Source organism: Chiloscyllium plagiosum, unplaced genomic scaffold (assembly GCF_037043375.1).
Source record: "Chiloscyllium plagiosum isolate Xiang-an unplaced genomic scaffold, Cpla_swu_hap1 HiC_scaffold_12, whole genome shotgun sequence".
NCBI classification, from domain to species: domain Eukaryota; kingdom Metazoa; phylum Chordata; class Chondrichthyes; order Orectolobiformes; family Hemiscylliidae; genus Chiloscyllium; species Chiloscyllium plagiosum.
In genome coordinates, this window is record NW_028270150.1 from 65,583,789 (window position 1) to 65,611,099 (window position 27,311).

Here is a 27,311-nt window from a genome sequence, read left to right on the forward strand (position 1 = left end):
GAGGCAACCAGAACTGAACATAATATTCCAAGTGTCGTCTAACAACGGCTTTATAGATCTGCAGCATAATTTTGAGGCTCTTAAACTACATTCCCCAGCTAATGAAAGCCAACACACCATACGCCGCTTTAACAACCCTATCAATTTGGGTGGCAACTTTGAGAGATCCATGGGTGTGGACCCCAACATTCCTCTGTTCCTCCACTCTGCCAAGACTCTTGACTTTACCCTGTAATCTGCATTCAAATTGGACCTTCCAAAATGAATCACTTGACACTTTTCCAGGTTGAACTCCATCTACCACTCCTCAGCCTAGCTCTGCATCCTGTCAATGTCCTGTTACAACCTCCAACAGCCCTCCCCAATATCCACAACTCCACCAACTTTCGTGCCATCGGCAAACATACTAACCTACCCTTCCACTTTCTCATCCAAGTTATTTATAAAAATCACAAAGAGCAGAGCTCCCTGAACAGATCCCTGCAGAATACCACTGGTCACCAAGCCCCAGACTGAATACTTTCCATCTACTACCACCCTCTGTCTTCTATGGGCCAGCCAATTCTGTATCCAGACAGCCAAATTTCCCTGTATCCTATGCCTCCTTACTTTCTGAATGAGCCTACCATGGGGAACTTTATCAAACGCCTTGCTAAAATCCATATACCCCACATCCACTGCTCTATCTTTTTCAATGTGTTTTGTTACATCCTCAAAGAATTCAGTAAGGGTTGTGAGGCATGACCTGCCCCTCACAAATCTCTAATCAAGCTATGCTGAAGATCGGCAATAACTGCTGGCCCAGCCAGCAACACCCACGTCCCATGAATTAATTTTTTATTTTAAAGTGACAGATTTGTAAGTTAATCTTCTGTTTCAATTGCGGTTTATTTAAAATTCTACATTTTGAATGTAGTAATTCACAGCTATTCCAGAACATTCTACCTAACATTTGAAGTAGAGTATCAGAATTTATGGTTGTTAATACTTAATATAAAGGAAGGTGTTACAAAATCAAAGATGCCAAAAAACATCCAATGCATTCCGAAATGGCAAATAAATTTTAATATCAATAACCATGGTAATGATTTTGGTAGGAGATACAAAGAAACCATCTATTTCGTGGAAAGTTAGTCTAAATTGATGAGATCTAGGAAAGCATATCCATAACTGATTAGAAGTATCAACACTGGTGAACAAAGGAATAAATAATGCAATAAAAGTTACGTTTTAGAATTGATTTAAAAATAGGATTTAAAAGCAGGGAATAAATTAATATACACTCAGATTTGGCCATATTTAAAGTACAGGCTGCGTTTTATGTATGTATTTTAAGTAGAATGTAGGTGCATTGGAGGAAATGCAGGACAGATTTATAAGTAGGACACCAGAATTGAAAGTGTCCATCTGTCAAGAAAGACTGATCAAACTGGTACTCTTTTTTTTATATTATTTCTGGAATTGGGAAGACTGGGAGTTGTTTAAAATGAAGGGGCATTTTCATTATTACATGACATTTACAAAACAAAATTGATCATTCGTTCTGACTGGTCAATGCATTGTTTATACTCCATTGAGTCATAGAGATGTACAGCATGGAAACAGACCCTTCAGTCCAACCCGTCCATGCTGACCAAATATCCCAACCCAATCTAGTCCCACCTGCCAGCACCCAGCCCATATCCCTCCAAACCCTTCCTATTCATATACCCATCCAAATGCCTCTTAAATGTTGCAATTGTATCAGCCTCTACCACATCCTCTGGCAGCTCATTTCATACACGTACCACCCTCTGCGTGAAAAAGTTGCCTCTTAGGTCTCTTTTATATCTTTCCCCTCTCACCCGAAACCTATGCCCTCTAGTTCTGGACTCCCCAACCCCAGGGAAAAGACTTTGCCTATTTATCCTATCCATGCCCCTCTTAATTTTGTAAACCTCTATAAGGTCACCCCTCAACCTCCGATGCTCCAGGGAAAACAGTCCCAGCCTCTCCGTTTAGCTCAACGCCTCCAACCCTGGCAACATCCTTGTAAATCTTTTCTGAACCCTTTCAAGTTTCACAACATCTTTCCGATAGGAAGGAGACCAGAATTGCATGCAATATTCCAACAGTGGCCTAACCAATGTCCTGTACAGCCGCAACATGACCTCCCAACACCTGTACTCAGTACTCTAACCAATAAAGGAAAGCATACCAAACGTCGTCTTCACTATCTTATCTACCTGCGACTCCACTCTCAAGGAGCTATGAACCTGCACTCCAAGGTCTCTTTGTTTAGCAACACTTCCTAGGACCTTACCATTAAGTGTATACGTCCTGCTAAAATTTGCTTTCCCAAAATGCAGCACCTCGCATTTATCTGAATTAAACTCCATCTGCCACTTCTCAGCCCATTGGCCCATCTGGTCCAGATCTTGTTGTAATCTGAGGTAACCCTCTTCGCTGTCCACTACGCCTCCAATTCTGGTGTTATCTGCAAACTTATTAATTCTACCTCTTATGCTCTCATCCAAATCATTTATGTATATCTGAATGTTAGGTTTTCTGTCTAATAACTTGAAAGCCTTCTGTTACAGCAGTGATGTAGAAGAGAGATTTCTAATTAGAGAGGAATCTTAACTTAGGGAATATGTAAATAAGGTAGCCTTTTAAACAAAAATTACCAAACTCAGAGTTTTATTTACTTGTAATGTGGGGAAAATTGGAATTTGCGGCAAGTATATATTCTGTCCAATAATCATTGTATGTGTAAGGGGAAGCTAGGTAAGTATGAAAAAGAAATAAATAGATGGAAAGCTCAATCAAGTGGAATACATTGAGGTAGTTGACGGGTCATATGGAGCATTCAAATGGAATAGATCTGAATGGTTTGTTTCAGTATTAGAAAATATTGTATAATTCCCAAATAGTGTAACATATACAATTTAATGCTTTGGTGATGCAGGTGTTGGACTGGGGTGTACAAAGTTAAAAATCACACAACACCAGGTTATAGTCCAACAGGTTTAATTGGAAGCTCACTAGCTTTCGGAGCGACGCTCCTTCATCAGGTGAAAGCTCTGAAAGCTAGTGTGCTTCCAATTAAACCTGTTGGACTATAACCTGGTGTTGTGTGATTTTTTTTTAACAATTTAATGCAGTAGTTTAGGACATATTGGTGTGCAAAAATTCCTAAACTACTGCATTGATTTGTGTTACACTATTCTGTGTGAATATTTTAATTGCCTTTTTTTTTACAGTAAACTGGTGAAGTGCATTTGATATTGTATCATTCCACTGATGGGAAGGGAAAAGTCTAGAGGAGCATTTTAGCCAGTTTTTTTTGTGGAAAGAAAAAGGAGAAACTATTGGTTCACAGTCCATTGTCATCATTTATAGTGAAGCATGGTGAGAAACTAAGATTTTCATGTACATAGTGAACTAAACAAGTAGCCCTTTTAAATATGGATAAGAGGAGCTGACTGGCCTATTAGTTTTATTGCTGGGCTTTTAACCTCGTGCCCCAGGTAATGTTTTGGGTTCAAATTTTGCAACAGCTGGTGATGGAGTTTGAAGTCAACAAAAATCTAATTAATGACCACGAGTCCATTGCCAATTGTCGGCAAATGCTGTCTGGTTCACTACTGACTTTTAGGGAAGAAAGCTACCATCCTTACCTTGTCTGGCCTGTATGTGACTCCAGACCCACAGCAATGTGTTGATTCCTAACTGCCTGATGGGCAATAAATGCTGGCCTATCCAGCAATGCCCATAATCTCGTGAATGAAATGAAAAAAAAATTCCAACTTGGGTTTTTAGATTATTGAAGGTCAGAAACAAACCTAATTCTTGGAATCTAGTACTCTTTTCTGTCAAAAAAAAAGTCTCTCGGCAAGGTGAGAAGATATTTACTCTGTGACAAATGATTTTCCTTATAAAGAAACATTCTTGCCTCCTCCCACAACTCCTCATCATCCCTCAGGCTGGAGGGAAGGACGGAAGTCAAGTGTTCCAAATCATGTTTGTTGCTTTCTGGCCTCTTGCCTGATCCATTAATAGCCTATGATAGTATTTTGAATTGGCAGACTAGCAGTCAAAAATTGATGACAGGCACGTAGATTGAATTATTTCAGAATTCTTAACTGTTCAGAAAGTTTGGGCGATAAATATCAAATTACTATCTGCAAATACAGAATTAAGTTGAATTGAATCGACCTTTAGCTCTACTTTTATAGTAAACGAATCCTTTTGTATGTGTGTTCTGATCACGAACTGCTCACCACAAAACTCATGTTTATTATTCAATTAAATTAATGGATGGTTGTTTTCCAAAAATACAATATTCAATTTAAAATGTATTAATGTATCGAAACATCAACATCAGGGTGCTGTGATGAGAGTTTGTACACATAGTTAACTGTGTGTGTTGTGGTTAAAGTCTCATGGAAAGTCAACCTCTTTTATCCCATGGGATTTAACCAATATGAGCAATTTATTTTTTCATGGAATGTATTTTTGCAATCTCTCTTTTTAATAGTATCAATTCTGTTGCCAAGTGCTTCTGAAGAAAAAATACTATAGATCTGAAATGTAAACTGTTTTCTCTCTCTGTAAGGATGCTTTTTTCATGTGCTGACTTTTACTTCTGCACTTTTTTCTCTTTATACCTCACCTAGCTCACTTGCATCTTTTAATATCTGTCCTAATCCATTGTTGTTTTTTGGTTCTTTACTGAGTTTTTTTTAAAAACTACAAATCTGAAGTCTTATTGCATTGTTGTCACTTCACTAATACTGAGGTGTTCAGACCAGTATATTAGTTTTAAAATGGTTATGGAATAGAATAGGTCTGGTCCACAAGTAAAAGTTCTTTGGAATGAGGCCAATTTTGATGGTATTAAACAAGAATTTTCAAAAGTTGATTGGAAGAGGCTATTTGCAAGTAAATGAATGTCTAGAAAGTGGGAAGATTTCAAAAGGAAGATCACAAAAGTTCAGGGCCAGCATATTCCTGTTAGTGTGAAGGACAAGGCTGGCAGGAGCAGGGAGCACTGGATGACTGGAGATATTGAGATTCTTGTCAAGAAAAAGGAGTTATACATGAGAAATAGACAGCTGAGATCAAGTGAATCCCTTAAGGAGTATAGGATTACACTTAAGAGGAAACTGGAAAGGCAAAATGAGACATGAGATTGCTTTGGCAGATAGGGTAAAGAGAATCCCTATCTACAAGCGTATTACAGGCAAAAGAGAAACTAGAGAGAGAATATGGCCCCTTAAGGATCATTGAGGCTGTGTAGTGTGGAACCGCAGGAGATGGGTGAGATCCTAAATGAATATTTCTGGTCAGTATTTACTCTGGAGAAAGACGTGGAAGCTAGGAAATAGGAGAAGTGAAGAGTCCACATTATAGAAGAGGAGGTGCTGGAGGTCTTAAAACGAGTAAAGGTTGATAAATACTCAGGATCTGATCAAGTGTAACACAGGACATTGTGGAAAGCTAGGAAAGACATTGCAGGGCCCCTAATGGAGATATTTCTATAATCAACAGCCAGGAGTGATGTGCCAGAACAGTGGAGCGTGGCTAATGTTGTGCCATTATTTAAGAGGCTGCAATGAAAAGCAAGGGAACTACCGATCAGTGAGCCTAATATCAGTAAGTTGGTGCAGGGTATTCTGAGAGACAGGATAGGGCTGATTAGGAATAGTCAGCATAGCTTTGTGTCTGGGAAATTGTGTCTCACAGATTTGATTGAGCTTTTTGAAGAGGTGATCAAGACGATAGATGAAGGCAGAACAATAGATGTCTGCACGGACTTTAACCAAGCCTTCAACAAGGTTCCGCATCATAGGCTCTTAGTAAGGTTAAATAATATGGAATCAAGGGAGATCTAGCCAATCGGATAGAAAATTGGCTTGACGTGAGGAGACAAGGTGGCGATAAAGGGTTGTTTTTTAGACTGGAGGCCTATGACCGGCAGTGTGCTGCAAGGATTGGTGTTGGGTCCATTGTTGTTCATCATTTATATATAAACAATCCGCTCGAGAACAGAGGAGGAATGGTTAGTAGGTTTGTGGATGACACCAAAATTGGTGGTATTGTGGACAGTGAAAAAGGTTATCTAAGAGTACAACGGGACCTTGATCAACTGTGCCAGTGGGCTGAGGAATGGCAGATGGAGTTTAATTCGTATAAATGCAAAATGTTCCATTTTGGTAAGACAAGCCAGAGCTGGACTTGTTCAGTTCATGGTAGGACCGTGGGGAATGTTGCCAAACAGGGAGACCTAGGGTGCAGGTACATAGTTCCTTGAAAGTGGCATAACAGACAGACAGCAGGTGGTGCAGGCATTTGGCATCAGTCAGAGATTGAGTATAGGAGTTGAGACGTTATGTTACAGCTGTGCAAGACATTGGCAAGGCCACATTTGGAATACTGCTATTGTAAGGCTGTTATTAAACTGGAAAGGGTGCAAAAAAGATTTGCAAGGATGTCACTGGGACCAGAAGGTTTCAGTTATAAGGAGAAGCTGGGACTTTTATCCCTGGAGCGTAGGAGGCTGAGGGGTGAACTTACAGAAATTTATAAACTTATGAGGGGTATAGATAAAGTGAATAGACAAGGTCTTTTCAACAGGATAGGGAAGTCAAAAACTATCATTCAAGATAGCAAGTTGGTGGCGGCAGAGTTCCAGCGTTCCGGCTACTGAGCCCGAGGCTTGTGCACTTTCGTCTGCTTTGCTTTTTCTCATTTTTCTGATTTTTCTTTTTACTTTTTTTTTCTATTTTCTTGAATGTCTTTTCTCTTGCCTTTTTGCCTTGGTTACAGCAGCATCAGTGAGAATGGGCCCTGTGTGGAATGGTGGATGAAAATGACGGTCTGGGCACAGGAAGTGGTAAGGCCAAGTAAGTTTTGAAAGAGGAAGTGTCTGGTGCTAGCAATGCCAGGATGAGGCGGACACGGCTCCATCCAGCCCAAGGTCTTCCGACGAGAAAGGAGCAGGTCCCGGGTTTAATCCTGTAGTCCAGATTCGCAGGCTGAGCCGAGGCTCCAGGTGCATGGCTAGGCTTGGGAGCCTGATGGTGATGTAGCGATGGCGGTAAATTTGGTTACAATACAGAACTCTGTGGCACCAGCATCAGTGCGGTTGGCCCAGTGTCAACTCATGGCAGCAGAGCGCGATGGTGCCAGCAAGTGGCAACTCTTTGTTCCAGTGGCAGCAGCGCAGTGAAATACAATTACAGCAGTGTCATTGGTTTAGCAGCAGGAACTCGAGACACTGGGGAGGAGGAACCCTGATCCAGGCCCATGGCTGAGCTAGAAGTAGGAATTGTTCCAAAGACCACCTAACTTTATTGAGATAAGAATATAAGGTGAACTTTATTGTTTTATTTTTCTGGCTATATATTCTGTGTTTTAAGTTGGTGCCGTGGATTGGCAACAATGAACAACACTTTTCACTGTAGTTGTAATAAATAAATCAAATCAAATAATCTAGAGGGCATAGGTTTAAGGTGAGAGGAGAAAGTTATAAAAGGGATCTGAGGATAATGCATAGATAGAACAAGCTGCCAGAAGAAATGATAGCAGTGGGTACGCTTACAACACTTAAAAGAAATTTAGACCAGTACATGGCTAAGAAAGGTTTAGAGGGATATGAGCCAAATGCAGGCTTAGTAAGAAGCTAATAAAAATCTCAAGAAATAATGCAGCTACTCATGCTTCTAATTTGATGGCAAATCTTTACTTAATTTATATCCTGTAATTTGAAGGCCTGTATTAACACCTATTATCACAAGCTCTTTTTTTACCCTTGACCCGGAATCTTTTCATGGCATGCATCAATGCCATTCTTCTTGCTGCAAAATTGGGTTCAATAAAATTGTCCAATTTACACACCAGAATGTCCAGAAAATGGAAATTGAGATGAATAATTGCTACTTGAATGGTGTTAGTTGAGGGAAGACTGTTGAATTTGAACCTCCCGCTTTAAGTAGTATAAAGTGACCTCTCGTGTCTGATTTAAGAGATCATCAATCGTGCAGCGCTTCCTCAGTATCTTGTTGAGGTGTTACCCTAAGTTATGTGGTCAAACGCTGGAAGAGATTTTGAACCCAAAATCTATTAATTATGGAGAAGAATTTCTGTAAACTGAATCAAGCTAATCCATATGGTTACAATACTCTGTAGTTAATATTTGTGTACAAAGCTAGATTTTTGTTTTGCTGACTTGATTCAGAAGATATAGTATTGTATAACAGTGACAAGAACTTGAGAGAATAATTCTGATTCTTAACAAGAGATTAAATGTATTTGAAATGGTGAGGAAGGCCATACCAATGGCACAGAATCCAACATCGTATCTGTTTCTGATTAAAGACTAACTCAACTGGCTCAAGCTCACAAAACTCTTCGAGTTGATTCCACAATTGGACAGTATTTGCTAGGTAATCCTGATTAAGCTAAATATTACAAAGACAGCAGTTTAAGATTCGATGTGGCTCACATTTGCCACTCTTGTACATGAAATGACTCCACAGAGGCCAGTATTCTGTCACCAAGTTACCCTGTATTTACACATGGAGAGTCCTTGCCACTGATACAACTCCTTCAGAGCCAGCTCTGTGTGAACAGGTTGTCTGAAACTTATTTTCTTTAAGAGTAAACAAGAGGTCAGACACTCCTATCCCCCCCTCCCCACTACCGTCTACCAGCAGTACAACACTTTTTTTAGTGAACAGGCTGTCCAACACTCCTATTCCTCTTTTTAAAATTTTTTTCTTTACTCCCACACTACCGCCTAATTGCGGTAGTGCTTAAAAACTTATTTTCTTTTTTTCTTCCTTTTTTTTTCATCTTTTTTTCTGAAGTGCAACCAAAAGCAGAGGAGGAGGTTTTTAAGAAGGGAGTGCAAATCAAAAAGGGAGTGCAAATGCCCACATCCAATATATACATGGTCCATGGACTCCACAGCGCCACAGAACAAGCAGTTGGACACTCCTGGTTTTTTTCTTCTCTTTATTTACCCCCCACACTACCACCTAATTGCAGTAGTGCTTAAAAACTTCTTTTCTTTTTTTCTTTTTTAACCCCCACCCTACCACCTAACTGCGGTAGTGCTTATTTTTACCCCAGCACCCATGTGTGTGTGCAGGTGTGAGACACAAGGTGCACGAATCTTTATTCAATTTCCACCACCAGGAAGAAAGGAAACACCCGAGTGGCCAGTGACAAGCAGTGCCCTTCACATCAAAGGGCAATGCTGTGTGATCAAACAGTGAAGGGGAGGGCATGGATTAAATGAAAATAGAGTTGGAGGTGGAAATAATAAAACTTCTTTTCTTATCTGTCAGCCAGGGATCCCTGATTGGGCCTATTAATTTGGTCCAATCAGGGAACTCATTCTCAGTGAGGTCCACCTGGCTAACCTTGTTGCAATTACTACATTACATAGTGGAAGCTACATATTAATGCAATATTTGACTTAGTATTATTCATAGTATTATCATTGTACTTACTATACTATGAAAAGTTTTCTTTTGCAAGCACTATAGGCAGATCATAGCAAACAATGGCATACAGATCATGAGGGAGGCACAAGATTAAGACCGCATAGGAGGTGCACAAAAGCAAGGTCAACATTAGATTTGAAATTAGAGAGGTCCGTTCAGCAGTCTAATAAAAGAAGGGAAGAAGCTATTCTTGAACCTGTTGATGTGTATGTGTTCAAGCTTCTATCTCATCTGCCTGATGGAAAAGAGTATTACCGAATTGGGAGGTGTCTTTGGCAGTTTTTCTGTGGCAACGAGAAGTATAGATGGTGTCCGCGGATGGACATTTGGCTTCCACAATGGATTGGGCTGTGCACACAACTTTTTGTAGCTTCTTATGGTCTTGGGCTGAGCAGTTGCCATACCAAGCCGTTATGCACCTGGATGGGATGCTTTTGCGGTGCATCTATAAAAGTTAGTGACAATATATTGCAGGCCGAGCATACACATTATGTGTCTGTTTGAACTGCTCAAAAGAGATGACAGCCATTCAGAGGAATAAACCAATCAGAGTCAAGCTGCCTGTTTTAAATTTAGCTTAACAATTAACTACCAGTCATCATCTAACTGGTGCATTTTCCATGCATTACCTCAACCAAGTACAGTCTGACCAGTAGCCAATCATCGTCCTTGTCTAATTGGCATTCCTGATGGTAGTAAGATGAAAATCTCTCAATGTTGTTGTGGTTCTGTTCGCCGAGCTGGAAGTTTTTGTTGCAAACGTTTCGTCCCCTGGCGAGGCGACATCATCAGTGCTTGGGAGCCTCCTGCGAAGCGCTTCTTTGATGTTTCCTCCAGTGTTTATAGTGGTCTGTCCCTGCCGCTTCCGGTTGTCAGTTTCAGCTGTCCGCTGTAGTGGTTGGTATATTGGGTCCAGGTCGATGTGTTTGTTGATGGAGTTTGTGGATGAATGCCATGCCTCTAGGAATTCCCTGGCTGTTCTCTGTCTGGCTTGCCCTATGATAGTAGTGTTGTCCCAGTCGAATTCATGTTGCTTGTTGTCTGCGTGTGTGGCTACTAAGGATAGCTGGTCGTGTCGTTTCGTGGCTAGTTGATGTTCATGAATGCGGATTGTTAGCTGGCTTCCTGTTTGTCCTATATAGTGTTTTGTGCAGTCCTTGCATGGGATTTGTACACTACATTCGTTTTGCTCATGTTGGGTATCGGGTCCTTCGTTCTGGTGAGTTGTTGTCTGAGCGTGGCTGTTGGTTTGTGTGCCGTTATGAGTCCTAGGGGTCGCAGTAGTCTGGCTGTCAGTTCCGAGATGCTCCTGATGTATGGTAGTATGGCTAGTCCTTTTGGTTGTGGTATGTCCTCATTCCGTGGTCTTTCTCTTAGGCATCTGTTGATGAAGTTGCGTGGGTATCCGTTTTTGGCGAATACCTTGTATAGGTGTTCCTCTTCTTCTTTTGCAGTTCTGGTGTACTGCAGTGTGTTGTGGCCCTTCTGAATAGTGTCCTGATGCAGCTTCGTTTGTGTGTATTGGGGTGGTTACTTTCATAGTTTAGGACTTGGTCTGTGTGTGTGGCTTTCCTGTATACCCTTGTGGTGAATTCTCCGTTTGGTGTTCTCTGTACCATCACATCTAGGAATGGGAGTTGGCTATCCTTTTCTTCTTCTCTCGTGAATCGGATTCCTGTGAGTGTGGCGTTGATGATCCGGTGTGTTTTTTTCTATTTCTGTATTTTTAATGATTACAAACGTGTCATCGACATATCTGACCCAGAGTTTGGGTTGAATTTGTGGTAGGACTGATTGTTCTAACCTTTGCATAACTGCCTCTGCTATGAGTCCCGAGATTGGTGATCCCATGGGTGTTCCGTTGATTTGTTCGTATATCTGGTTGTTGAATGTGAAGTGTGTTGTGAGGCACAAGTCCAGTAGTTTAAGTATGCCGTCTTTGTTGATAGGTTCAGCGTCCTGTTTTCTGTTCTGTATGTCCAGTAGGGTATACAGGAAAGCCACACACAAAGACCAAGTCCTAAACTATGAAAGTAACCACCCCAACACACACAAATGAAGCTGCATCAGGACACTATTCAGAAGGGCCACAACACCCTGCAGTACACCAGAACTGCAAAAAGAAGAAGAGGAACACCTATACAAGGTATTCCCCAAAAACGGATACCCGCGCAACTTCATCAACAGATGCCTAAGAGAAAGACCACAGAACGAGGACATACCACAACCAAAAGGACTAGCCACACTACCATACATCAGGAGCATCTCAGAACTGACGGCCAGACTACTGCGACCCCTAGGACTCATAACGGCACACAAACCAACAGCCACGCTCAGACAACAACTCACCAGAACGAAGGACCCGATACCCAACATGAGCAAAACAAATGTAGTGTACAAAATCCCATGCAAGGACTGCACAAAACACTATATAGGACAAACAGGAAGACAACTAACAATCCGCATACATGAACATCAACTAGCCACGAAACGACACGACCAGCTATCCTTAGTAGCCACACACGCAGACAACAAGCAACATGAATTCGACTGGGACAACACTACTATCATAGGGCAAGCCAGACAGAGAACAGCCAGGGAATTCCTAGAGGCATGGCATTCATCCACAAACTCCATCAACAAACACATCGACCTGGACCCAATATACCAACCACTACAGCGGACAGCTGAAACTGACAACCGGAAGCGGCAGGGACAGACCACTATAAACACCGGAGGAAACATCAAAGAAGCGCTTCGCAGGAGGCTCCCAAGCACTGATGATGTCGCCTCGCCAGGGGACGAAACGTTTGCAACAAAAACTTCCAGCTCGGCGAACAGAACCACAACGAGCACCCGTCTCTCAATGTGTCTTTTGTTTTTCAGTAATACTCCAGTTCTGTATGACCAAATGACTATAATGTGTAATGCTGAAATAGGGAAACACACAATTTGGATGAACGCTAAAAATCACACAACACCAGGTTATAGTCTAACAGGTTTAATTGGAAGCACTAGCTCTTGGAGCGCTGCTCCTTCATCAGGTGGTTGTCATCATGAATGTTGTACATGCTCATGCTGGTATATAGCCTTCTAAAATATTCATGAGCTACATATTAGACAATGTAACTTATTTCCATGGTATAGTATGAGTCAACGTGACAAAGCACTATTTATTTCCACATTATGGCAGAAGGAAACTATTTTAGAAAGATATTGTCTTACAGCATTTATTATAACCATCCCATACTGAGTATACAAGTCTCTGAACTATTTGCTTATTCTATTAGCTTTCTTTTTTACCAACTTTATCAGTAAATGCAAAGTAAACACTAACACTGGATGCAGTATTAGCTTGTATTATATATTGTGCTTCAGTTGCTGTAAACAAATTTGCAGCAAAGCATTGACCTTCAGTACAGAGTGATATTTATAGTGTGATCAGATTGCAAATGTCATCTTGCTTCTTAAGAAATGTGTGCTTGTACGCTAGTTGATTCTTACGAATGAAAGATGCAGCTATATTAATCAAAGTAATAATGGAAATGTAAAATAAGTTTTGGCAAAAATCATCAGCTTTTTGTTTTATTTAGTACCTGAGGAGGTTAATGATTAGTATGATTGGAAATCAGGATGTATCTTTGCAGTTGAAATTCAGTTGGATTAAGTTTGTATTTGAATCATAAAAACAAGATGCTATAAAAACTTAACGGAGACAAAAAAAACTGCAGATGCTGGAATCCAAAGTAAACAGGCAGGTGATGGAAGAACACAGCAAGCCAGGCAGCATCAGGAGGTTGAGAAGTCAATGTTTTGGATATAACCCTTCTTCAGAAAAACTTAACAGGCTAGCAGGATCGGTGAAGAGAAATGGAGATTGTTTCAAATCCAAGATGGTTCTTTGGAACTGAAGAAAAGTACAATGTAAAACAAAAATAGAAATTGCTGGAGAAACTCTGGCGAGAAGGCAGAGTAAATATTTTGGGTCCGGTGACCCATCTTCAGAACTCTCCACAGATGTGGCCAGAACTGCTGAGTTTCTCCAGCAATTTCTGTTTTTCTTTGATTTCCAGCATCCACAGTTTTTTTTTATTTTAGGAAGTGTGATGAGTTTTATGCTGTTGAAACATTTTGGAGCCAGGGAGGCAGACTAAAATGGAAAGCTGGGATACGCTATAGAGGATGGGAGAAATGAAAGTACAAAGATGTCATGGAACAGAAGGTGAAGGGAAGGCTAATGTTTGTCGTAAAGAACTCAAGCATTGATCAAAAATTATTGTTAATAACATTATAATGAACATGCAAAATGTTAATCCTGATTTTTGCTATAGTTACTGGCAGACTTGTTTACAGTTTTAACAGTTCAGGAAAGTGATGGCCTAGTGGTATTGTTGCTAGACTATTAATCTGGAGACTCGGGTAATGTTCTGGCAACCCAGGTTTGAATCCTGCTAGGGGAAATGTTGGAATTTGAATTAAATTTAAAAAAAAACAAAACCTAGAATTAAGAATCTAGTGATGACCATGAAATTATTGTCAGAAAAACTCATCTATTTCACTAATGTCCTTCAGGGAAAGAAATCCTTACCTGGTCTGTCCTACATGTGACTCCAGACCCACAGCAATGTGGTTGACTCTCAATTGCCTTTTGAAATGGCATAGTAAGCCATTTAGATGTACTAATCGCTGCAAAACTTCCAAGGACAACATGGCACAGGCAATAACTTGGGACAGGCAAGAAATGCTGGCCAGCTAGCAATGTCCATATCTTACAAAATCAATACATAAAAATTGCTTTAATTTTGAATTTACAGTATTTTGCTTTTATGTTAGTTATTAGGATATTTTTAGAAAAAATTAATTGACACTCTTCAAAAGTTATTTAAATGCTAACCTCTTACTATTGAGATTTCTGGTTTGACAGGCAATGGCATTGATGAATTTAAAGTTTGGAAAAATAGTTAAATGCATTGTAATATGGTGTTTATATCCAGAATAATATTTTAATTTGGAAAACAATTATTTTCAGTTTTTAAAGTAAAATCTTACCTGCTTCACTGAATTGCACTACTCTAACAAACACTGGTGTGTATATTTATGGAGTCGCAAATTAATATTATGGGTCACAACCAAATTTGCTTCACTAATGGTCAATTGTCTAATTGCCATTTTTGAGATATTGCTATCTGCAAGTTGTCTGTTGTCACTATCAATTGTTTTGCACTCTGTGGCATAAAGAGCTAAAAGCCACTCTCAATGAAAACGCTTTGCTCCCCTTCTAATTTAATGTCAATTCTGACCCCAAAAAAACTGATATTGGATATTGTGGTGGAAGGGAATTAGAAAATAGCTGGGAACAGGGCCCAGGCCTGGCATGCTGTATTTGATTGCATTGTTTTTGGTTTTGCAGTCGAGATTCAAAGTGCATGAAGATTGCCCAAATACATTTTATCTGACCACTTTCTAGTGTGAGTCCATATAAGGAGTCAAATCTCACACAAAAATTGAGTGGCTATTTAAGATGCCTGTTTTTACAATCCGACATCAGGAATCTCGAGTATTTAATTCCCTTTTCATTTTCATTAGGTCGTGATAATGCATGTGAAAAGACTTCTTTTATGTTCTTACGAAAGGAGCTACCTGTTCGATTGGCCAACACCATGAGAGAAGTGAACTTATTGCCTGATAACCTGCTCAGCAGACCCTCTGTGCGACTCGTCCAGAGCTGGTAAGTGAATACCATATGTGAGAGATGAACAGGAATAAAATGAAATGTGTTCTATAACTAATACCAGTGCAGAGAAATTTCTGTACTTGGAATCTATTTAAAACTCAATTTTTGTGCAGAGTGCATTAATGTGGTCACTGGTAAAGCCATGCTCTTGGGAAATTGTATTTAAATTTATACATGAGCAATTTGAACGTAAGGCTCATTGATATCAACAGATGACTCATTTTGTCAACATACATCACACTTTTAAAGGTTTATGGTAGAAAAACATCAATTTATTTTCTTTATCATGTGTAATTTTTTTCTGACATGATTGTCCCACAATAAATATGGGATGCAATAATTTACATTCACTGATATGTCATCTATTTCTAAGTGTAATATCGTATGGACATTTCAGATTTCAGATTTTAAATGAGAAATTAATTGGCACTAAGTTTCACAAATTTTTTTTTGATGTGATTCTTTTAATAGTCAAATCAATATGCCTTAAGTATGTTTATACGTTTTTCACATTCGGAACTATAAAATTTTCAGTTCAGAATAAAATTATTTTCTAGGATATCTCCTTTTTGGCAAATACTAATTTTAAAATGTGAGAGGAAAGTGTGTTGTTTGTTTAATAATGATCTTGCAAACTAAAATGAAAGAGACAGAACTTTTCTTTCAAGTTTTTCAGGTACTTGCTTATGTCTCACCAAAAGTGACATTTTAATCTTGTATTGCTAAACCATATTCTTTCTTTTTTTTGTCTTTCATTCACTGGGATATTCCATAGAATGACAGGTGGAGAGAAAATTTCATTGCATTGCATAATCTTGAGTTGTGGTTATGTGATAGTGCGTGTGTCATTTCACTTCTGCAGCTGTTTGCCAACATGGCAGAGTGTTCGTGGAAGATCAGAAGCTACACTGCAATATAGTCCGATAAGAATTTCAAGAATTACATTGTCATGTTGTATTCTCTCTAATCTGGACATTGAAAAAAAAATAATGCTTTGCATATCAAAATGTGAAGAAGAGTGCTGGTGATCAACACCTTGCTCACAATGAAGAAGCTTAGGGGAGAGAGGGAGAGGGAGAGAGAGAGAGAGAGAGAGAGATGAGCACAGACACTACTTCAGCAAAGTGGTCCTTTATTTTGTGACCTAACTATTTTAATTGTGAATTTGGAGGACATTGTCAAACCTGGTTTTAGGATTGCACCTGGTCTGGAGTTGAGCAACTGTGTATTGCAGAGAGACCCTCAAATAAGGGGTAAGCCATTTACTTGCGCATACAAAGTGCCTAGTGTCTTTACTAAAATGGCCGTTAGCAACTTCCAGCTCTTAATTAACATGCAATTATTTCAATTGTGTTGGGGTTGGAAGTTTAAAGAGGTCTGAAGACAGTCACGGGGCTATCCGATTTCTCAGTCATGCTTTTACAAAAGCTCAACCTTCCATGACTGACAAAAACTGAGTTCCAGATGTTGGTGCATATGAATATTTAACTGATTTAGGATCGGAGAAACATTAGCAGGACATTTTAGAGAGAAGCTGGAAGCTTCAGGAGTAGATGACTTTCCATCTGTGACTGTCACCTAGGCCCTTTACACCATGGAGGTTAAAAAAGTGAGAGGCAATCTGATTCAATCATGGGACCTCCAGACTGTGGAGTCATAGTTTCAGAATAATTAGTTGACCATTTAGGAAAGAGATGAGAAATTTTTTCATTCAAAGAGTTATGAATCTTTGGAATTCTCTAAGCTCCCGTCAACCCCCTTTTCTTTGTCGAAGAGTGTACTCTGATAGGGGTTGAAAGATTTTTTTGGGTACTGGGGAATTATGGGTTTATGATTTTTAAAAAAAGCAAAAAGATAAGATTGAAGTATAAAATCAACCATGATGTTATTGAATGTTGGTGCAGACTTGCATTGCCAAATGATCTACTCCAACTCCCAATTTGTTTGTTTATATGTGCATTGTGAATTGCTCATGTTAAATTAGAAGTGCTATGAGGAAATTCTTCCAATTCATAGCTCCAGTCAATTCCAAGAATGCATTACTTACACCTGCATTCATACAGGTCTACAGTTTCCTGAGATTCAAAATAATTTAATCTAAATTTTTGGGCACAGTGAACTAAATAGGAGTAAAATGTGATACCATTAGATCTTGAGGTGGATCTGTCAGCATACCAACCTCACAAGAGGGACAGTGACCTTGAAAATTGTGCTGTATCTAAGATCTATAGATCCAAGGTATATATTCTTGTCTCACCAAATACCACTGAAGGCACCTACCTAATATAGTAAGTTGTTGTCTGAGGGATTTGTCAAAAGTATTACCTAGCACTAGTACCCAGGCAAAGAAGACTGACGTAGTGCATGGAGAAAGTTGGATACGCTTTCGGGATCCTTTGTAACTTTGTGAGAGTTGTGGATTTGGGTGCAGCAGTGAGTGAAAGGTTTGTTTGAGATTTCAACATAATGTACTGTGTGTACTTGCTGAGGTTGGGCATTGTGAATTCAAAGGATTCCAGTAAGACTTTTACTGAACTCCCAAAATATCTTTTCATAAAATGATTGCAACTCCCTTTTGTTTTCCTTATTCTTTATTCACTGATTTAGCCAGCAATTGCAGTAATTTTAATCAACCTGTTTGACTAGGATGATTCCTGGTGTGGAAGGATTGTCTTATGGCAAAGGCTAAGTAGGTTGGGATTCTACTCATTGATCTTTTTGAAACATATTCTTAAGGGGCTTGACAGCATAAATGTTTTAACTAAGTCTGTCTCTTGCTCAATGGATTAGCATGATCAGCTGTTAAGCATAAGGCTGCTGGTTTGAGGTCACCCAGGAACTAATTTCTCATCATTTAAGGGCAGCACAGTGGTTGGCCAGGGACCCAGGTCCTGAAGAAGGGCTCATGCCCGAAACGTCGATTCTCCTGCTCCTTGGATGCTGCCTGACCTGCTGCGCTTTTCCAGCAGCACATTTTCAGCTCTGATCTCCAGCATCTGCAGTCCTCACTTTCTCCTAGATTCTAACTTCAGGCCTATTCTCCTCGTGTCTGTGTGGGTTTTAACCAGGTGCTCAGGTTTCCTGCCACAGTCCAACCATGTGCAGATTAGGTGGATTGACCATGGTAAATTGCCCCATGGTATTTATGGGTGTGCAGGTGAGGTGGTTTTAGCTATGGTTAATGCATAGTTATGGCAAGAGGGGTGGGGAGGTCAGTGGGTCTGGGTTGGAAGCTTTTTGGAGAGTCAATATAGACTCAATGGGTTTAATGGCCTCTATCTGCACTGTAGAGATTCTGTGACATGCTGTTACACACCTCAGGACCAGATGGGCTTGAACCTGGATCTTCTGGCTAACAGATGGGGACAATATCACTGCACCATTTGACCACAAGAGCAGCAATTGTAACCTTTCCCAAACTGTCCTTGAACTAAACTGCTTGCTAGGCTATTTCAGGATGCAATTAAGAGTCAGTCATTTAACTGTGGGGCTGAAGTCACAGATACGGCAGACCAGGTAAGTTTAGCAGATTTTTAATATTTACAAATTGAATTTAAATTCTACAAATGTCATGGTAGGATTTGAACTCATGTTCCTGGAATGTTAACAAACAAAAACCGAAATTGCTGGAGAAACTCAACAGATGTGGCAGCATCTGCGGAGAGAAAACAAAGTTAATGTGCCTTGTACCAAATACAACTGTCAAACTTTAACTCGGTTTTCTATCTGTAGATGTAGGAGACCTGCTGAGTTTATCCAGCAACTTCTGTTTTTGTTTGTTTCAGATCTCCAGCATCTGCAGTTCTTTGTTTTCTTTTCCTAGAACATTAGTCTAGCTATCTGGATTATTGTATATACTACCATTTCCCCAAGGGAATTGGAAAGACTTAACCAGACAACACAAGGAACTATGGTGTCATAGCTGCTGGAATGTTGCCTACATCTGGTTCTCAAATAAATAAATGGTCACCAATTGAAGTCTGGTCACTGTCTGCAGTTGACTTGTTAACGGCAGAAACAAAAACATTGTGGTTACATCATATACTTTTGGAATTGTTAAAGAGGAGATTTAAGTACAGAGAAACACATTACTATTTGGGGAAGAGGAAAGGCATCCAAAGAAAGAATTGTCTGAATAATGGAGGTTACAATTAAAAATATAGTAAAGAAGCTGAATATAAAAATATTAGAGAGGAGGTTTGGAAGAGGCAGTAAAAGGGGCAAACCGCTCAACAAAGAACAAAAAAATGTTGTGAAACTTGAAAGGGTTCAGAAAAGATTTACAAGGATGTTGCCAGGGTTGGAGGATCTGAGCTACAGGGAGACGCTGAACAGGCTGGGGCTGTTTTCCTTGGAGCGTCGGAGGCTGAGGGTTGACCTTATAGAGGTTTACAAAATTATGAGGGGCATGGATAGGATAAATAGATAAAGTCTTTTCCCTGGGGTTGGGGAGTCCAGAACTAGAAGGCACAGGTTTAGGGTGAGAGGGGAAAGATATAAAAGAGACCTAAGGGCAACTTTTTCACGCGAGGGTGATACGTGTATTGAATGAGCTGCCAGAGGATGTGGTAGAGGCTGATACAATTGCAACATTTAAGAGGCATTTGGATGAGTATATGAATAGAAGGGTTTGGAGGGATATGGGCTGGGTGCTGGCAGGTGGGACTAGATTGGGTTGGGATATCTGGTCAGCATAGACGGGTTGGACTGAAGGGTCTGTTTCCATGCTGTACATCTCTATGACTCTATGACTCTGATGTATTTACTTGGTTAGTTCTTTGCTCAAAGGCAAATCCAATTCATAGTAACACAATCTCCACCACAGATGGGGAAAGGAATCAAGTCCAGAATCCATTCAGCTAGCCTGGAGTGAACCTCATGATGATGGTACTAATCTGAACCAGACCAGTCATCTGTCTAATCAATCTGAGTTCAAGGCAGTGACAACTTTTACAGACTTTTAACTTATGGGGCTATGGATAGTGATGGTACAAGCTCCAACAATTTGTTTCCGACATTTGGAAATTCTCCCACTCTTACCCCCTACCCTTGATTGTGTTGGAAGAAATTACATGTTGATAACTAACCCATTTGGCTGTGTTACGTACACATCTTCAGTGACTATTGAGTATCCCCTCAGATGTAGGCATACTTTCCACTGTGCCACAAGACCTCCAAAAATATTTGGAAAGCGCATAAATATAAAGTTAGTCAAAGTAAGGATGTGACTAATTAGCAAATAAAAATGGGGTTCAGCAAAGGCTTGGGGATGAGGCTTCAACCATCTCAGATTAAAATCTGCTTTGTGCTTGCCAGCTGCTTTGCATGAATGACCCTACATCAGAGCTTAAGAATCTGCATTATTTTGTTATGCTATGTAATTAGTACCATGCATCTCTCTTCACTAAAAAGGAGAATGCTGCCAATAAAAGAAGAGGGAGTAATGATGTTGGTTAAGATAAAAATGTAATAAAAAATCCAGTCTTCAAAAGTTGAAATATCATATGAATGAGATGCATTTGAAGTCACTAAGGGCTGTTTAGGTGGAAATTGCAACGGCTTTGGCTACAGTTGTATAATTCTTTGGTGTGTATATAGGAATGGTACTGGACAACTAGTCAACTACAAATATTAAACCTAAACAAATGGGAAGAATAAGCTTGGCGACTAGAAGCCAATCAACCATCACTGATGGGAGAAATATTTGCCCATGGACAAAATGAATTTGCATTTGATGAGGGTGGGATAATGATTGGAAGCCAAGAAAAAATTGCGGAAGCCAAGAAAAAATTGTGAAAGGCAAATTGTATTAATATGACTTCATCAAATTTTTTTGAATTAATAGAAAAAAATGGGGATTTTGCTGTTGAATTGTATCTGAACTTCCAGCACATGGTACAGCATGTAGATCTGGTAAAATTGGGATTAAATGAACAGTGGATTGAGAATTGGGTAACGCATGGATAGCGGACTGTACTGCGTTTTTTGGTACTTCCCAAGGTTAGTAAGATGACTTTTTGATAACATTAATTACCTGGATGTGGATACACAGAATAGTTTGAAAGTCTGTGAATGATACAAAGCTTAGAAAATAATGGAATGAGGTATTATCCTGGGGTTAAGTAAGAACAGGGATCTTTTAGAATGTTTCTACCAAAGTCCTTGAGGGTAGTAGGATTGTTGAAGAAGGATCGTGAAATACATGGAATCTTTGCTTTGTTAATAAGTGGAGAATATTAAAGCACGAATGCTGTGCTCACTCTTTATAAGGGTTTAAAATGATTGACAAGAGAATCAGATACAGCATGTTGTGTGGTCTCCAGTGCACTGCCTGAAATGGTGGTAAAAGCAGATTCAATAATAATGTTTGAAATAGAATTGACTAAGTAGCTGAAGGAGAGAGAAAATAGAGAAAAATAGAAGAAGAGCAAGGAAGTGGGAGCAATTAAATAATTTTACCAAAGACCACAAAATATATGAGCGTTCTGCCCATTGAGTCTGCTCTGCCAATAGATCATGGCTGATATGTCCCTCACCCCATTCTCCTGTTTTCTCCCTATAATGTTTGATCCCCTTACCAATCAAGAATCTAACAATCTCTGTCTTAAAGTTTCTCACTGACTTGGCCTCCATAACCTTCTGCAGCAATGACTTTCAGAGATTCACCACCTTCTGACTGAAGAAATTCCTTCCCTGTTCTTAGGGATTGTCCCTTCACTCTGATGCTGTTCCCTGGTGTTCCAGGCTCTTGTCTTAATGGAAACATCTTCTCCAATTCCAGGCCTCTTGGTACTCTAAGTTTCAATGAGATCTGCCAGCATCCTTCTGAACTCCATTGAGTACAGATCCAAAGTGCTTAACTGCCCCTTATATGACAAACCCTTCATTCCTAACCCTTCAGTGTTGTACACCTGCAGATGTTCTCCAGCACCAACACATCCTTCCTTAGATATGGGGTCCAAAACTGCTCAAAATATTCCAAATGTGGTCTGACCAGGGCCTTTTACACCCTTAGCAGTGTATCCCTGCTCTTGTATTCTAGCCCTTTTGAAGTGAATTTTAACATTCCATTTGCCTTCCCAGTTGTCCATTAAACGCATGTTTAGACATTAAGAAAATCCTGAACTAGGAGTCATAAATTCTATTGTGCTTCAGATTTCCGAAGTCTTTCCCCATTTAGAAAATAGTCTATGCCTCTTCTTCCTATCAAAATACACAACATCACGCTTTCCCATATTAAATTCCATCTATCATTTCTTTCCCCACTCTCTTAGCCTGTCCGACTCCTTCTGCAGCCTCCTCACTTCCTGAACACTACCTCACCCTCCATCTACCTTTTGTATTAAATGCAATTGAAACAATTCCTTTATACAGATAATTAATGTATAATGTGAATAGTTGTTGTCCCAACACTGACTCCAGCACAACTCCACTGGTCACCAGTTGATAAAAGCCCCTTTATTGCCATTCTTTGCCTTCTGTCAGTCAACCAATCCTTTATCGATGCCAGTGTGTTGGCTTTAACACCATGGGCTCTAATTTAGTAGCTTGCTATGTAGCATCTTGTCAAAGGCCTTCTGGAAGTATAAATAGATTAAATCAGCTGGCATTCCTTTGTCTAACTTGCTTGTTACCTCCTCAAAGAATTCTAACCACAGATTTATTAGGCATGACCTCGCCTTGGCAAAGCTGTGATGACTCAGACTTGTTTTGTCATGCACTCCCAAGTATCTCATAGTCTCATCCGTAACAATGGACACTAAAATCTTACCAATAACCGAGCTCCGGCCAATAGCCTGTAATTTCCCATCATCTGTCTCCCTCCCTTAAACAGTGATGTTACATTTGTCATTTATTATCTTCTGGGATTCTCTGTGACTCGTGATTCCCACCAATGCCTCTATAATCTCCTCAGCTTTCTCTTTCAGATCGCTGCGGTTATCCATCTGATCAGGGCGATTTAGTCTTCTTCAGACCTTTCAGCTTCCCTAGCACCACCTTCGTAGTGCTGATCACTACAGTAACCTCTACCCCTTGACTCTGCAGGGGTTCTGGTATGCTACTGATGTCTTCTACCGTGAAAACTGATGCAAAGTTAGTAGTCAGTTCCTCCATCGTTTCTTTGTTCCTCATTACTACATCTCCAGCCACTTTTTCCAGAGGTCCAAGTTAAATAGGGGAAGGCTCAGGAGAGGTCCTTTAAAGTTTCCAGACCAAGTAATAAGACAGAGTATCGTAAGGGTCAGGAATCTAACTTTAGGCACAGTGAATAAGGGGACAGCAATGAGAAGCAGGGCAGTCAATGCAGGACTGAAGGTATTGTACTTTGATGCGCACAGTATACGAAACCAGGTAAATGAGTTTGTAGTGCAGATTGAAATTGGTCGATACAATGTTGTAAGCATCACAGAATTGGCTGCAAGAGTATCAGAGCTGAGAACTAAATGTCCAGGGATGAGCATTCTGTCAAAAAGGCAGGTAGTTGGCAGCCTGCCTTGTTAGTAAGAAGTTAAATTTAATTGCTAGCAAGAAGTGATATAAGATTGAAAGGTATAGAATCTGTGTGGGTAGAGTTGAAGAGCCACAAAGCGTGGTGGGAGCTGGCAAGGTGGGCTGAATAGCCTCCTTTTGTGCTGTGACTTCATTTACAGATGGCAAGAGCTTGACCCTTGCTGAACCTCAAATGCCAGTACCGAATTACTGATAGTGATATGACCCTGAACTTCTAGTCACAGCTTGCCCATTTCTCTCCCTATTTGACATTTTATCTTTTATGGATTTAAGTTTGCCACTCTAATTTTTCTTTTTAAACCTTCGTTGTTTTCTATGTCCATGTCAAGTTTCTCCGCAGTTTATCCTTCCTCCATTCCTCATGGAACGTCTAGACTGAGAAACCTGTCTTGGTTGATTTGCCTGCACCTACAAGGAAAATGAAATACAGTAAATTTTTCAACGGTGCTTAATTTGTTTTGAGATTAGTTAAATTACTCCATTTTAATCAGTATTTGGCATATTAAGTGGAATATTTTGCCACAAACATTGAAAACCTTGTTGTAACGCGACATGTTATGGTGTGACCATCAACTAAAATCATTTTTATCACCTCTTTTACAGGTATATGCAAAGTTTTATAGAGCTGCTAGAGTTTCAGAGCAAAGGGCCTGAAGATCCTTCTGTGTTGAATGAGTAGGAATCTGAATTGTTTTTTATTTCTATCAAAGTACTACATGATTAAGAAACTTTCAGTTGACAGTCTATTTTCTTTTAAAAGCTGTCTTATGTTCTTGCATTCCACTTATTGATGTGTGACTGAAATACATTCAAAAATCTGTAATTTGGCATGCCAGAAATGTCTTCTCCTTCCTAATCTATTCTAATTGTGCTGACAACATATTTTTGACTTCCAAAATATGAGCTTGTGCAAGTTTTGATTACACTTTCTGAACTGTATCTTGAATTGCTGCTGAATGTTTCCTGAACTGCCTTAAGGTAAAGTAACAGAACATAAGATGCTATTTTGAATGGACTTTGGCAATTTTGCCATGTCGAAATAGTATCTTTTCCTTTGAGTTGATTTGCATTGTTAAGTTAACACCTTTCATAGAGTGTGCTGTTTTTATGCATCCGATTCCTTTTGCCTGCATTTGGAAATATCTCTCCTTTTCTGCACTGCAATTCTTCTTTGAGCTCCACCTACATCCCACTATATATCAGGCATTATACTTGTTTGTACTGATATACTCAGAATTGCCTCCAGTATTCCAGTGCAGTTTAGAAAACCTTGTTGTGATGTTGATCTGATCCTGAACTTTATAATACTACTGAAAATTTTACCTTTTTGCACTCTAACATGGAAATATGTCCCAAGATGGTGAATTCCCAAAGGGTCAGGTAGCCTGAAATAGAAACAAAAAGGCAAGACTACTATAGAGGTATTTGGCCTTCAGTATGAGGATGATCATTCAAATTTGAGGTGGTGATTGATTTTTGAAGCAAAGTAGTTCAGTTACTACAGAGATGATGGGTAATTGCAGTTTGGAATGAGTAATTGTACAGACAGCATGACTTTCAATACACTTAAATTTACAAGAATAACAGTAAAAGATTAATTTTTTAAAAAAATTCATTCATTTGTGGGATGTGGGTAGTGCTGGCTGGCCAGCATTTATAGCCCCTCCCGAGTTGCCCTTGAGAAGTTGGTGGTGAGCTGTCTTCTTGAACTGCTGCAGTCCACCTGCTGTGGGTTGACCCACAATACCATTAGGGAGGGAATTCCAGGATTCTGAATGAGCGACAGTGAAGGAGTGGCAAAATATTTCCAAGTCAGTATGGTGAATGGCTTGGAGTGGTTCTTGAAAATGGTGATGTTCCCATATATCTGCTGCCCTCTTCCTTCTAGATGGAAGTGCTCATGGGTTTGGAAGGTAATGTCTGAGGATCTTGGGTGAATTTCTGCCATTCCTTTTGCAGATGGTACAAACTGCTGTGACTGAGCATTGGGGTGGAGGGAGTGGATGTGGTGCCAGTTAAGTGGGCTGCTTTATCCTGGATGGTGTCAAGCTTCTTGAGTCCTGTTGGAGCTGCACTCATCCAGGCAAATGGGGAGTATTCCATCACACTCTTCATTTGTGCTTTGTGAATGGTGATCAGGCTTTGGAGTCAGGAGATGAATTACTTGCTGCAGTATTCCTAGCCTCTAACCTGTTGTTAAAGCCATCATTTATGTGATGAATCCAGTTGATTTTCTGGTCAATGATAACCCCAAGGATGTTTGTCGTGGGAATTCTGTGATGCTAACACCATTGAATGTCATGGGGCAATGGTTAGATTCTCTCTGATTGGTGTTGGTCATAGCCTGGCATTTGTGTGGTGCAAATGTTACTTGCCACTTGTCAGCCCAAGCCTGGATAATGTCCAGATCCTGTTGCATTTGAAAATGGACTGCTTCGTTACCTGAGGAGTCGCGAATAGTGCTGACATTGTGCAATCATCGGCATAGCATCCCCACATCTGACCTTATGATGGTGGGAAGGTTATTGATGAAGCAACTGAAGATGGTTGGACCTCGGACACTAACCTGAGGAACTCCTGCAGAGATGTCCTGGAGCTGAGATGACTGACCTCCAACAACCATGACCATCTTCCTATGTATCAGGTATGACTCCAACTGGCAGAGAGTTTGCCCCCTCATACCCATTGATTCCAGTTTTGCCAGAGCTCCTTGATGCCATGCTCGGTTGAATGCAGCCTTGATGTCAAAGGTGGTCCAACTCCCCTCACCTCTGGAATTCAGCTCTTTGTCCATGTTTGAACCAAGGTTGTAATGAGGTCAGTAGCTGAGGGCCCCGGTGGAATCTAAACTGGGTATCAGTGAGCAGGTTATTGCTGAGCAGGTGCTGCTTGATAGCACTGTTGATGACACCTTCCTTCGCTTTACTGATGATCGAAAGTAGACTGATGAGATGATAATTGGCCAGGTTGGATTTGACCTTATTGTGTACAGGATGTAACTGGGGAATTTTCCACTGTTGGATAGATGCCAGCATTTAAACTACTGGAACAGCTTGGCTGGAGTGACAGAATGTATTATGGATGTGGGACTTCAATGACCATCACAGAGCTAGTCTTGGAGCACATCTGCTGTCATGACCGATTTTGCATTCAAGAGGGGCTGTGGCCATCAGCAGAATTGTATTCAATCATAATCATGCATCTCAACGTCCCGACACATCCTCCTCCTCCCCCCCCCCCCCCCCCCCCCCACTCCTCCTCCTCGTCCTCCTCCTCGTCCTCCTCCTCGTCCTCCTCCTCGTCCTCCTCCTCGTCCTCCTCCTCGTCCTCCTCCTCGTCCTCCTCCTCGTCCTCCTCCTCGTCCTCCTCCTCGTCCTCGTCCTCGTCCTCGTCCTCGTCCTCGTCCTCGTCCTCGTCCTCCTCCTCCTCCTCGTCCTCCTCCTCCTCGTCCTCGTCCTCGTCCTCGTCCTCGTCCTCGTCCTCGTCCTCGTCCTCGTCCTCGTCCTCGTCCTCGTCCTCGTCCTCGTCCTCGTCCTCGTCCTCCTCCTCGTCCTCCTCCTCGTCCTCCTCCT

At 40.5% G+C, this 27,311-nt stretch overlaps 1 protein-coding gene across 1 annotated transcript in view; it reads left to right on the forward strand.

Annotated features, from left to right (window-relative positions):
* Nucleotides 1–27,311, forward strand: part of pdk3a (pyruvate dehydrogenase kinase, isozyme 3a) — a 70,690-nt gene that overhangs the window by 3,898 nt on the left and 39,481 nt on the right. Inside the window, exons 2-3 of the mRNA XM_043700759.2 lie at nucleotides 15,081–15,222; nucleotides 24,343–24,414. Coding sequence (XP_043556694.1) covers nucleotides 15,081–15,222; nucleotides 24,343–24,414 — 214 coding nt within the window. The remainder of the gene's footprint in view (nucleotides 1–15,080; nucleotides 15,223–24,342; nucleotides 24,415–27,311) is intronic.